At 32.3% G+C, this 14231-nt stretch overlaps 1 protein-coding gene and 1 long non-coding RNA gene across 2 annotated transcripts in view; one reads left to right on the forward strand and one right to left on the reverse strand.

Annotated features, from left to right (window-relative positions):
* LOC142239331 (ATP-binding cassette sub-family G member 1-like) overlaps positions 1 to 14231 on the forward strand; it is a 51490-nt gene that overhangs the window by 21488 nt on the left and 15771 nt on the right. Inside the window, exon 5 of the mRNA XM_075311116.1 lies at positions 10075 to 10313. Within this exon, the coding sequence (XP_075167231.1) occupies positions 10075 to 10313 (239 nt within the window). The remainder of the gene's footprint in view (positions 1 to 10074; positions 10314 to 14231) is intronic.
* Positions 4556 to 5282, reverse strand: LOC142239332 (uncharacterized). Its single transcript, XR_012722995.1, has 3 exons — positions 4979 to 5282; positions 4794 to 4892; positions 4556 to 4711 (listed from the first exon to the last, which is right to left on the reverse strand). It is a non-coding gene; the product is annotated as an uncharacterized LOC142239332 (long non-coding RNA).

Genomic DNA, 14231 nt, shown 5'->3' on the forward strand with positions numbered 1-14231 from the left:
GGAATTTGGTACGTGATGTTAGTATATGGTATCCAACAACCATGCAAGAATTGGTTCCTATCAGTCCATAATTATATATAGCTCCCATATAAAACGATCCCCAGATTTGACCTCCGGTGCCTTTTGGAGAAGCAAAATTCATCCGATCTGCTTGAAATTTGGTACATTGTGATAGTATATGGTCGTTAACAACCATGCCTAACTAGGTCCATATCGGTCTATAGTTATATATGGTCCTCAGATAAATCGATCCCCAATCACACAAAAAGTGGTCCATATCAAGTTCATAATTGTATATAGCCCCCATATAAGCGACCACCATATTTCAATTCTGGCTCTCTACGTACAAAAAGTCCATATCGATTCGTAATTATTTATAGACAACTATACATAACTTTTCTGTCTAATATATACCATGTATGGACTAAATCACAATTTAGAAAACGATGTTAAGAAGTTTTAAGATACCACAACCCAAGTAACCCAAGTGGATGACAGTCTTTCGTAGAAGTTTCTACGCAATCCATGGTGGTGGGTACATAAGATTCGGCCTGGTCGAACTTGCGGCCGTATATACTTGTTTCTTCTTCATATGGGGATGTTTTGCCGCGATTTCGACCTTCAAACGCTGCAATAACGCCATATAATAGTCACTGTTGATGGTTTTAGCCTTCTCAAGATAATCGATAAAAATTATTCCATGCGCATCCCAAAACAGAGGCCATTACTTTGCCAGCGGACTTTTGAGTTTTTCCACGCTTCGGAGACGGTTAACCTGTCGCTGTCCACTCAGCCGACTGTCGATTGGACTCAGGAGTGTAGTGATGGAGCCATGTTTCATCCATTGCCACATATCGACGGAAAAACTCGGGTGTATTACGAGTTAACAGCTGCAAACACCGCTCAGAATCATCAACACGTTGTTGTTTTTGGTCAAATGTGAGCTCGCGCGGCACCCATTTTGCACAGAGCTTCCGCATATCCAAATATTGATGAATGATATGACCAACACTTTCCTTTGATATCTTTAAGGTCTCTGCTATATCGATCAACTTCATTTTACGGTCATTCAAAATCATTTTGTGGATTTTTTTAATGTTTTCGTCGGTAACCACCTCTTTCGAGCGTCCACTGCGTTCCCCGTCCTCCGTGCTCATTTCACCACGCTTGAATTTTGCATACCAATCAATTATTGTTGATTTACCTGGGGCAGAGTTCGGAAACTCATTATCAAGCCAAGTTTTTGTTTCCTTCCCTTCAGAAAACAGTATTTTATCAAAACAAGAAATTCCTTTTTTCCATTTTTTCACAATAACAAAAGTTGCTTCATAAAAGACGCTCTATCTCACAAACTAATTGACTTACAGACGTCAAATTTTGACACGAATCATTTGGTACTATATAAAAATAATATGCATTTAATACTAGCCACGCCATCTATGTGTCAGACCGGGGACTTATCAGCAAACCTGTTAGAATTGTGGCAAAAATGGTAGATTTTTAATGATTGGTAGATTTGTAGAATTCTTGATTTTTTAATAGATTTTGCAAAACATTCTCCAACTAAGAGGTACTTCAATTTTCTCTATAAATGGAATTTTGAACAAATTCTCTTTGGAAAAAAATTTGTGGGAAAATTTTCTATAGAAATAAAATTTTGTGAAAATTTTCAATAATAATAAAATTTTGAAAAAATGTTCTATAGTAATAAAATTTTGAAAAAAAAGTTCTATACGATAGAATTTTGTGAAATTTTTTTAAAATTTTGTGAAAATTTTCTATAGAAATAAAATTTTGTGAAAATTTTCTATGGAATTTAAATTTTGACAAAATTTTCTATACAAATAAAATTTTGGCAACAAATCTTTCTATCGAAATAAAAATTTGATAAAATTTTCCATAGAAATACATTTTTGACAAAACTTTCTATCGAAATAAAAATTTGATAAAATTTTCCATAGAAATAAAATTTTGAGAAAGTTTTCTATAGAAATAAAATTGTGAACAAATTTTGACGCAAAATAAAATTTTGACAAAATTTTCTATAGAATTAAAAATTTTGACAAAATAAAAATTTTGACAAAATTTTCTATAGTAATACAATTTTGAGAAAATTTTGGGAAAATTTTTCTATAGAAATAAAATTTTGAGAAAAATTTCTAGAGGAATATCATTTGAAAACATTTTCTATAGAAATAAAATGTTGAGAAAATTTTCTGTAGGAATAAAATTAAAAAAAAATGTTCTATACGAATCAAATATTGTGAAAATTTTGTATCAAAATAAAATTTTGAAGAAATTTTCTATAAAAATAAAATATTGAAAAAAATTTCTATAGAAATAAAATTTTAACAAAATTTTCTATAGAAATAAAATTTTGACAAAATTTTCTATAGAAATAAAATTTTGACAAATTCTTTGATAAAAATAAAATTTTGAGAAAATTTTCTATAGAATACAATTTTGAGAAAATTGTCTATAGAAATAAAATTTTGCTAAATAAGATTTGTTTGGTAAAATTTCCTCTGAATTTTGGTAGATTTTATTTTAAATAAAAAAGTTTTCCGTATAAATGAAATTTAGACAAAATATTCTATATAAATAAAATTTTCTGAAAAACCAAAATGTTGACAAAATCTGAAACTGAGGATGTTTAACAGTGAATCGAAACACGAAACGTGCTTCACCTGTTTAAACCAAAAAGGTAATAGCTAAAGCTTTATTTAAGACACTAATCTTTGAAATTTGCGTCCCTACGATGAAGTCGTAAGTCATTGAAGAAAGGCTATATTTCCCTAAACATTATTTCTTTGATTTATTTAAACATTATTTTTTTGATTTAAAAAAAATAATGTTTAAATAAATTGAGATATTGAATCTTTTGATTAAAGATAAACTAGCTTGAAACACAGGCTAAGACTTATATTGAGGATTTTGCATCTTTGGTTGAACGATTTTTTTTGAAATTAAGAAATCGGAAATTAAGAAACTTTTACATAACACTTGGATTTTTATACACTCCACCATAGGATGGCGGGTATATAATATTTGTCATTCCGTTTGTAACACATCGAAATATTGTTCTAAGACCCCACAAAGTATATATTTATTCTTGGTCGTGGTAAAATTCTGAGTCGATATACCATGTCCGTCCGTCTATTGAAATCACGCTAACGAAATAAGCTATCGACTTCAAACTTCCCTATGGGAAATTGGTGCAAACTTCCACTGACGGACCTATCACAGAACTGGTACCTGTGCTCCAGTTAGTTGCAATTTTTAAATAGTCGTAATTTATTTATTTCCGCACTCGCTTGATATTAAGATTTGAATATAATTAAGATTTTAATATCAAGCATTTTTAGCATTTTTAATTAAGATTTTAATATCAAGCATTTAGTGAAATAAAATTATCAGAATAAGATATTTTTCGACAAATTGTAAAAGTTTTTTTTTCATTTCGGGTCCAAATTGAAACAGATTTCTAAGAGTTTGTTCGAGACTGGTTCCTGAGGACCTGTCTATGGGGTGCCCCTGCTAAATTGTCCCAGGACGTGTCCTTTGGGATGAGTCCAAGACGCGTCCTAAAATGTAAATGTACCCCGTCAATGACAAACCCATGTTAAAGTGACCGGTCCCTTCCATACGTTTTGACCAGAACTGGGACTGGTCCATACACACCGAGGACTGGTCCTGTACCGGTTCTGTGGTTAATCCATTTCCTGTAGGGTTGGCACAAGTAGTTGTTATTTTTGCAGGTCGGATGGTATTGCAAATTGGCCATCTGGTTTGCTGAGCCTTTTAGAGAAGACAATTTCATCCGATCCGGTTGAAATTTGGTGTTAGTATATGGTCTCTAACAACCTTGCAAAAATTAGTCCATATCGGTCCAAATTACACTGGTTTACAAAATATTTTTTCATGTACATTTGATGAGATGCAACTTTTCTTATTAATTTTGATCTGCTGAATTCGAAAAATTTTTTTAAATTTTTTATGGAAATGGGGATCGGCTTATCTGGGGACTATATGTAACTATAGACTGATATGGACAAAGTTTGGCATGGTTGTAAGCGCACCGAAAAAAAAGTTTACTATTTTTTATGAAAAATGAACTAACTCATAGTAAGAATGACCATGATTTGGCGCCAAAGATTTTTTTCATCTAGATAAGTTCATGATTTTCTTATAAATTAGTTCATGTATTACATCGTATTTTAGTTCATTATTACTATGCTGTGGGAAGAATATAGTTAAACTCATTCAAAATATTCCTGCTATCCGGAAAAATTAACAATTTTTTGGGAAACCTGTATTAAGAAATTGGTTTGAAATAAACTGTTTGTCGGTATAATTTTCAAAAAAGTAGAAAAATTGAGGAATCAAAAGTACAAAAAGCCTGTATACAACTAAGACATTTTTCGTACAAAACAAGTCAATTTTCTATAACCACCAGTATTTTATTTCAAAGAATTATTATTATATTACACAAAACTATGGCTTATGATATACAATAAAGGAAATATTTTTATTAGAGTAATATTCAAAAGAGTAATATTCTATGTTATTAGGACTAAACTAATTAATTTAAATTTCCATGTTTTCTATCCATATGAAAGATATATGTGGCATAAGTTGCTATATTCAATTGAATTGTCCAATTTCATCGATTTTGGCTAACTTTTGTTGGGCGGATTTGGCTTATAAGCATCTGAAATTGCAAAGTTATACAAAATATAAGAAAAATATTATTAATTAATTAATTCTATCGTTCATATTGATCTTTAACTTACGGTTTTCAAGAGTATTTCCTAGAGCCAATAAGGATATCAGCTTAATTAGTATTAAACAGTAAGAATATTCAAAAAATTACCATTACGAGACCTGTCTACCTGCAAGTGAAAAAAAATAATTTTTAATAAATTGAAATTTTGGTTTTATTAAAAACGGACAAAATACCGTTTACAGAAAAACTTACCACATTGAAAAATCCATCCAGTAGGTACATTATTGGAATCATATCCATGGACAAATGGGACGTTATTGAAATTATTCTCAGAATATATTTGAAATAAAAAATATTATAAAATTAGACATAATTTCCACTTGTCAGTATAGCATTTAGTATTTAAGGTGGATATTAAGTTCGAGTTTAGCGGCTAAAATTGCAATTTCCATGATAAGTTTTCTTTAATAATCCATTATAAAAAATAATCTTTATAAAAAACTTGATTTGGGCTATTCTCCATCAAGTTATATTTAAATTTGTATCGAAGGCGTATAATTTTATACTTTGCTTAGTGATTTATTTTTAATTTTAGCGGCTAAATTCGAACTTAGTACTCACCTGTAGGAATTGCTGTAACATAAAAAATATAGATTCAAAAAAATGGTTGCTTCTCAACCTGTGATCCAGATGTAGAATAAATCATCCTATTACCACTCATGTTGTATATTTTTTATGTAAATCAATTTAAACTCCGCACTAATTTTAAACTAACATATTAACAGAAATATACAGTTCCTTAATCTGTTATTTGTTTTTTATCAATAAAAAGCGTTTTTGATTCCTCTAACATCACATCATTCACTTCTCAGTTTCTAAAATGTTTCGAAATAAATGTATTTTCATTAATAAACACCAATACCGCACGTACAATTTTGCAAAATTAAATCCACGTGTGCACTTCATAAATGCATCAACATAACTGAATGCAACAATAAAACTCAAAGACACAAATAGTCATAAGGGATACATACCTGCCGTAAAGAAAAACAACTCCACACACACACGATCCCTTTCTGATCTTGCTATTGCAAAAAAACAACTCTCACCACAAAAGATACCAACAACACACAAGGAACATTCCATTGCCCTTCAGTTTTTTTGGTGCCAATTGACCCCTTTTTCCAAGCAATTGGAATTTTATACCGGTCATGGGACTGGTTGTATTTAGCCAATTGGTAGCCACTTCATGAATTTGTCTCTAGACCACAATGAACCCATCCCCTAACCGGTTCAAATGTCCCTATCACAGGGTTAATTAACACATTTCTGGCCCTTTTGCATCTATAACAGGGACAGTTCTATTTTTAGATTTTTTTTCAGTTATATTTTCCCTACATTTGTTCATTTTCTACCAATATCACAAACATTTAAATTGACGTTTCAACGCTGGGTGTCCAATGGCGTTTGTGGCTGAATGCGTTAAGGCGTTTTGTTATGCTGCCAGTAAACCCAGGTTCAAAACCTGGCCGGAGCGAAAAAGTTTTTCAAATTGTAAAAATTAGATAAAATAACATAAGACAAATAAAAAAACATTGATAGAAATAAGAAGTAAAATTGGTGGAAAAATTTGTTTTTTTAGAACTGTCTCTCTAACATGTCTATTTGAACTGGTTAATTGGTGGGTTGAAAACAACCGGTTAAAGGATTGGTTTGTAGGTATCTATGTGGGGGTCAATTGACCCTTTCTATGACAACCCCATGTTAATTTCACCGGTCACCTAACCAGTTAAAGGACCTGTACCGGCTATAAAGGACAGGTGAATCGACCGGTTTGGGACCAGTCCCAAGAACTGAAGGGTGTCTAGAATCAAAACAACCAACAACAGCATAAATGACGCAATAACAAACACAAACAATCATACGAGATATACACAAAATGTCTCTAAAAACTCCCTCGCATGATGCACTCACATTTTCCAGTAGCACGTTTATTGATTAGTAGGAATTCTATCTATAAGTTAAGGTAAAATATATACCAAATTTATGAAGAATCTATAAAAATTATAGGATTATATTAAATAATTTTTATTCTATTTTAACTAAAATTTTCAATGTGAGTAAAAACACTCCAACATATAATAAAAGGGAAATAATCTGTAGGTAGTCATCGTACAAATCGGTAATGTCGTTAAGTTAATTTTTACTAAAAAAAATTGTTTTCCATACAAAATTTTGTCTTAGTAAATTGTCCACATTTCGTAGTAAGATTTTTATATTGCCCATGTATTTTTATAATAGAATCAACGATGCATTAACTACTGTGTTGGAAATTTATTTAAGGAAAAATCCTTCCCATTTCGTAGTTAGTGAACTAAAAAACATTTACTGAATTTTTATAAGTTTTGCTTTAGCTAAGTTAATTTTCGTTGTGGTTAAGAAAAATGAACTATATTACAGTAAATTTGTTGAACTATGTGGAAGTCAAAATGGTCCTTAAATTTACAAGACACTTTTTTTTCTGTGCGACCATATACTAGCACAATGTACAAAATTTCAACCAATTCAACCAAAATGGGGGCTACATATAAGACTAGTTTACATTGAAAATGTACATTTGATGAGAGGTGAGTTTTCTTATGTATTTTGATCTGCTGAATTCGAAAAAAAAAACTGTTATAACAATTTTTATAGGCCAGTTTTTGAGATATCCCGTTATTTTTAGTTTTTCGCCCTTTTTTCACTAAACAAATTATATCTCGAGTTAGAAATGTCCGATTATTCTAACTCGATATTTAATGAAAGGTATGGAAATTACGAATAATCGTGTGTAATTGCATTTGGATAATTTAAGTGGTTAAAAATATATCGATGCAAAAAAGCAAATTTTCAAATAAAAATCCTGTTTTACAGTGACCCTTTTCCGCCAGAAAAGTAGAAACTATATAATCGGACATTTCTAACTCGAGATATAATTTGTTTAGTAAAAAAAAACGAAAAACTAAAAATAAGGGAATATCTCAAAAACTGTTCCATAAAAATTGTTATAACAGTTTTTTTCGAATTCAGCAGATCAAAATACATAACCTCTCATCAAATGTACATTTTCAATTTAAACTAGTGTTATATGTAGCCCCCATTTTGGTTGAAATTTTGTACATTGTGTTAGTATATGGTCGCTTAAAACCATGCCAAACTTGGTCCATATCAGTCTATAGTTACATATAGCCCCCAGATAAGCCGATCCCCAATCACACAAAAATTGGTACATATCGGCTCATAATTGTATATAGACTCCATAGAAGGCGACCCCCTATATATAAATTCCGGCTCTCTTTGTATACTTCACTATATATACCGGTCAAGAACTGAATTACATAAGTATTTAATCTGCCTTTTTATACCCTCCACCATTTTATACCCTCATTCCGTTTGTAACACATCGAAATATTGCTCTAAGACCCCATAAAGTATATATATTCTGGGTCGTGGTGAAATTCTGAGTCGACCTGAGCATGTCCGTCCGTCCGTCCGTCTGTTGAAATCACGCTAACTTCCGAACGAAACAAGCTATCGACTTGAAACTTGGCACAAGTAGTTGTTATTGATGTAGGTCGGATGGTATTGCAAATGGGTCATATCGGTCCACTTTTACGTATAGCCCCCATATAAACGGACCCCCAAATTTGGCTTGCGATTGCTCTAAGAGAAGCAAATTTCATCCGATCCGGCTGAAATTTGGTACATGGTGTTTGTATAATGTCTCTAACAACCATGCAAAAATTGGTCCACATCGGTCCATAATTATATATAGCCCCCATATAAACCGATCCCCAGATTTAGCTTGCGGAGCCTCTAAGAGAAGAAAATTTCATCCGATCCGGCTTAAATTTGGTACATGGTGTTAGTATATGGTATCTAACATCTATGCAAAAATTGGCCCACATCGGTCAATAATTATATATAGCCCCCATATAAACCGATCCCCCGATTTGGCTTGCGGAGCCTTTAAGAGAAGCAAATGTCATCCGATCAGCCTGAAATTTGGTACATGGTGTTAGTATAGGGTCTCTAATATCTATGCAAAAATTGGTCCCCATCGGTCCATAATTATATATAGTCCCCATATAAACCGATCCCCAGATTTGACCTCCGGAGCCTCTGGGAAGACCAAAGGCTCCGGATATTTGGCACGTGGTGTTAATATTTATATGGCCTCAAACACCCATGAAAAATGTGGTCGAAATCGGTCCATAATTATATATTGCCCCCATATAAACCGATCCCTAGATATGACCTCCGGAGCCCCTTGGAAGAGCAATATTCATCCGATTCGGTTGAAATTTGGTACGTGATGTTGGTATATGGTATCCAACAACCATGCAGGAATTGGTTCATATCAGTCCATAATTATATATAGCCCCCTAAAAACCCATCCCCAGATTTGACCTCCGGTGGATAAGCAAAATTCATCCGATCTGATTGAAATTTAGTACGTGGTGTTAGTATATGGACTCTAAAAACCATGCAGGTATTGGTCCATATCAGTCCATATTTATATATAGCCTCCATATAAACCGATTCCGAGATTTGGTTTTGGACCTTCTTGGAGGAGCAAATTTCATCCGAGTCAGTTGAAATTTGGTACATTGTGCTAGTATATGGCTGTTAACAACCATGTCTAACTAGGTCCATATCGGTCTATAGTTATATATAGCCCTCAGATAAATCGATCCCCAATCACACAAAAATTAGTCCATATCAAGTTCATAATTGTAGCCGCCATATTTAAATTCTGGCTCTCCACGTACCGCGCAAAAGTCCATATCGATTCGTAATTATTTGTAGACTTACCTATACATAACTTGTTTGTCTAATATATACCACGTATGGAATAACTCACAATTTAGAAAACGACGGTAAGAAGTGTTAAGGTACCTTGCCATCGGTAAGTATTAACACAACGCAAGAAATTCGATTGTGGATGACAGTCTTTCGCAGAAGTTTCTACGCAATCCATAGTGGAGGGTACATAAGATTCGGCCTGGCCGATCTTACGGCCTTATATACTTGTTTAAAGTGAAATTTATTTGTACATGAATAGTATAGTAAATATATTGCAGAAAGAAAATAAAAATTCGGCAAGTGAGATTTGTATCCTAATTTTAATTTTGTTGAGCTTAGATTTAAAAGCAGATAGCTCCCTAAAAATGTCTTTATTTTGAAGAATACATCTTTGGCTAGCAACCTATACCAAAATCTTTAAGAGAAGATCCACATCTTTGAATTCCCGAGGTTTTAACTTAATCGAATGTTAAATTTCCAATATTCTCCTATATTTTTTTCAGTTATTGAAGTTGCTACCAATTTTCATGGAAATTTTCATGACAAAATGGTTTATGAAATGAACAATGGGAAGAGATGTGAGTGGGGTACACCATCTAAACTAGAACCGAGTGAATTGCAGTATTATGAATTTTCGTTGGGAGAAGGAGCAAGTGAAGAAAATCGGGAATGGAAAACGCACTGGTGGTCTGAATATTCTTGGATATTTTGTAGGATAATGCAACAAATGTGGAGAGATAAGGTAATGAGTTGTATATGTCAATATTTTTTTTTTTTGCGAAAATGCATATAAATCACATATATGGTAGTTACATAATAAAAAATAATAACCACATAGATAATTAAGTATTTACAAACAAAAAATCATCACAATTAATTGAGTGCTTCTATTCTTTTCATTTGGTACTGTGCCAATCATGAATGTTATAACATTAATTACTACTTTCCCGCTACTAATAGGTCTCTCCGTAACATATCTGTATGTTGCAATCACGCTAAAACCTTTAATAATGGAGATACTATAACGTGCTGAATCTTGGCATAGATTTCAGTTTTTATTTTAGTATATATCTATCCTTATTTTGATATGGTTCTGTGTAGAGAGCGTGCTGTTTGGAGATTTCCGACTGTTAATCTTTATATCCCTTGCACTACCGAATTAAAACTAATGTTAAAAATTTAAAATGTTTCTACTTTTTATACCAGCCACTATTGGATGGGAGTATATTAACTGTGATATTCATTGTGTAACACAGTGAACTATATAAATTGCCAAAATTTTATTTCTATAGAATATTTTGCCAAAATTTATTTCTATAGAAAATTTTGCCACAATTTTATTTCTATAGAAATTAATTGTCCACACCCTCAAAAAAAATCGCTTCTTTAACATATGTTCCAAACATATTTTGCAGGAAGCACATATATTATTGCATACTGCCGAAACATTAATATGTTTGTTTTATGTGAACATATTATATGTTTGGAAGCATTTTGAGCCAAAAATATTATATGCTTGGAAGAATTTTTCCCAAACACGATTGTGCTCATTCCCTAACATACTCGTAATTTTCAAATTTTTTAGTTATTGGCACCTTTTTCTGTAATACAAATAATGTTGAAGAAATTATTCACTTTTATAAATTTTTTAAATTTTACCTTTCGCCTGCACGGAGAATCGAACCGAGGACCATACAGTTTGTAAGCCAACACACTATCCACTGGGCTACGTAGCTGTTATAGTCACCAGTAGATAATTATCGTTTTAAGTTACATTTATATAGCATAGTTTGCAGCGCCCACGAGCCCATGCAAACATAACATTATTTAACAGAAACATACATTTGTTTGCCACGTGGAGCAGTGGTTAGCATGTCTGCCTTGCATGCAAAGGGTCGTGGGTTCAATCCCTGCTCCGACCGAACATTTTTTTTTTTTTTTTTTAATTTACACATTTATATTTATACTATATTAATTTTTTTTAAATGAAACTTCGATATGTGCGTTATTATAGATTTATAGTCAGTAACAGTGCTTGATATAAACGAAATTGACTGATTTTTGGATAAAATATTATTTTTTATTGCAAAAATAACAATCTTGTAATAAAAAACTGTTTTTGTACAAAACTTTGAAATTTGGAAGGAATTCAAAAACTAACAAAAGAAGAACGTGGAGTCGAGTATAAACATACATACATAATTTTATAATATAAACATAAATTTATTTAGGAGTGAACAGTTTTTTACTAGCATTTAACACCATCGCTCTAAAATTCCTTTTATTTTTCTTTAATAATTCATTTTAAAGAAAATAAACTTTTTAAATTGTTTTAGCTGTAAAACTCGAACTTAATGCCCGCTTTTATATTTGATGGTGTCCGTCAACTCCTCGTGGACTACTTTTTAATAAAGAGGACTAAAGTTTGTTTTTTTACATTTCACTGTGTAATTTTTCACTATTTCCTCCTTATTTCATTTTACTGTCCCAACTCTAAAAAGAGTATAGTGCCCTTTCGTTATTTTTAACGCACCAAGAAAAAAATTGTGCCCATAATGCCAAAATGATAAACAAAACACATGTCCACACATACATAAAATGCTGCTCTCAAGGCGAAAACATAAGCTGTTTGTTTTTCAAATGTCTATTCTCTTAGTTCAGAATGTATATTCTCTTTATTCAAATTAAATAATATTTAGACTTAAACATATCAAATTTTTGGCCTTATCATAAAACAGTTTTCCGAAACAACATACAAGCGGTTTCACAGAAATTGTTCTCTTTTGACTCTTTTGCTGTGTTATATTGATATCTTTCGTCAACTCTCCCGGTTTCCATCTCTATTTCTCTCTATACTCTCTCTGTCGCTTTGAATAAAATATCACAACATATGTATGTTTAGTCGAAATTTGTAAATTTATATATGTTTGTATTCACACATATGATTTTTATGAAACATTGATGCCCCAAACATAATATATTCTAACATATTAACATAGATGTCCCAAACATTTAGTGTTAGTTTAGGAACATTACATGTTCGCACTTAAATATATTGTGGTTTAAAATCGTGCCCGAAACACATTTTGTTTATATCGGAACATATGAAAAACATATTTTTCTAACAGTGCAAAAGTTTATTTCTAAGAAAATTTACCAAACTTTTTATACCCTGCGCCACACTGTGGAACAGGGTATTATAAGTTAGTGCATATGTTTGTAACACCCAGAAGGAGACGAGATAGACACATGGTGTCTTTGGCAATAATGCTCAGGGTGGGTCCCTGAGTCGATATAACCATGTCCGTCTGTCTGTGAACACATTTTTGTGATCAAAGTCTAGGTCGCAATTTAAGTCCAATCGCCTTAAAATTTGGCACATGTTCCTATTTTGGGTCAGAATAGAACCCTATTGATTTTGGAATAAATCGGTTCAGATTTAGATACAGCTCCCATATATATATTTGGCCCGATATGCACTAATATGGACCCAGCAGCCAGAGTTTTATACCGATTTGCTTGAAATTTTGTACAAACATAACACTTAGTCGTATAGTCAAGTGTGCAAAATTTGATTGAAATCGGTTCAGATTTAGATATAGCTCCCATATATATATTTCGCCCGATATGGACTTATATGGCCCCAGAAGCCAGATTTTTTGCAGAATTTGGTTGAAATTTTGGACTAGGAGTACAATTAGTAGTATAGTCAAGTGTGCAAAATTTGATTGAAATCGGTTCAGATTTAGATATAGCTCCCATATACATCTTTCGCCCGATATGGACTAATATGGTCGTAAAAGCCAGAGTTTTGGCCCAATTTGGTTGAAATTTTGCACAGGGAGTAGATTTTGCATTGTAGCTATGCGTGCCAAATTTGGTTGAAATCGATTTAGATTTAGATATAGCTCCCATATATATCTTTCGCCCGATATGCACTTATATGGACCCAGAAGCCAGAGTTTTATGCCGATTAGCTTGAAATCTTGCACAAAGAGTACAATTGGTAGTATAGTCATGTGTGCCAAATTTGATTGAAATCGGTTCAGATTTAGATATAGCTTCCATATATATTTTTTGCCCGATATGGACTTATATGGCCCCAGAAGCCAGAGTTTTGGCCCAATTTGGTTCCAATTTTGCACTAGGAGTACAATTAGTAATATAGTCGTGTGTGCCAAATTTGATTGAAATCGGTTCAGATTTAGATATAGCTCCCATATATATGTTTTTCTGATTTCGACAAAAATGGTCAAAGTACCAACATTTTCCTTTTCGCCACTGCTTAGTCGAAAAGTTGTAAAAATGACTTTAATTTTCCTAAACTTCTAATACATATATATCGAGCGATAAATCATAAATAAACTTTTGCGACTTAAATTTTGAGTCTACAGATTTTGTAGAAGTCTTTCAAATTCTGTCCAGATCGAGTGATATTTAAATGTATGTATTTGGACAAACCTATATATATAGCACCCAAAAATTTTGACGGATGTGATATGGTATGGAAAATTTAGATCTACAAAGTGGTGCAGGGTATAATATAGTCGGCCCCGCCCGACTTTAGACTTTCCTTACTTGTTTTCTATAGAAAATTTTGCCAAAATTTATTTCTATAGAAAATTTTGTCAAAATTTTATTTCTTTAGAAAATTTTGTCA

This window comes from Haematobia irritans, chromosome 5, assembly GCF_050003625.1.
Source record: "Haematobia irritans isolate KBUSLIRL chromosome 5, ASM5000362v1, whole genome shotgun sequence".
NCBI lineage: Eukaryota > Metazoa > Arthropoda > Insecta > Diptera > Muscidae > Haematobia > Haematobia irritans.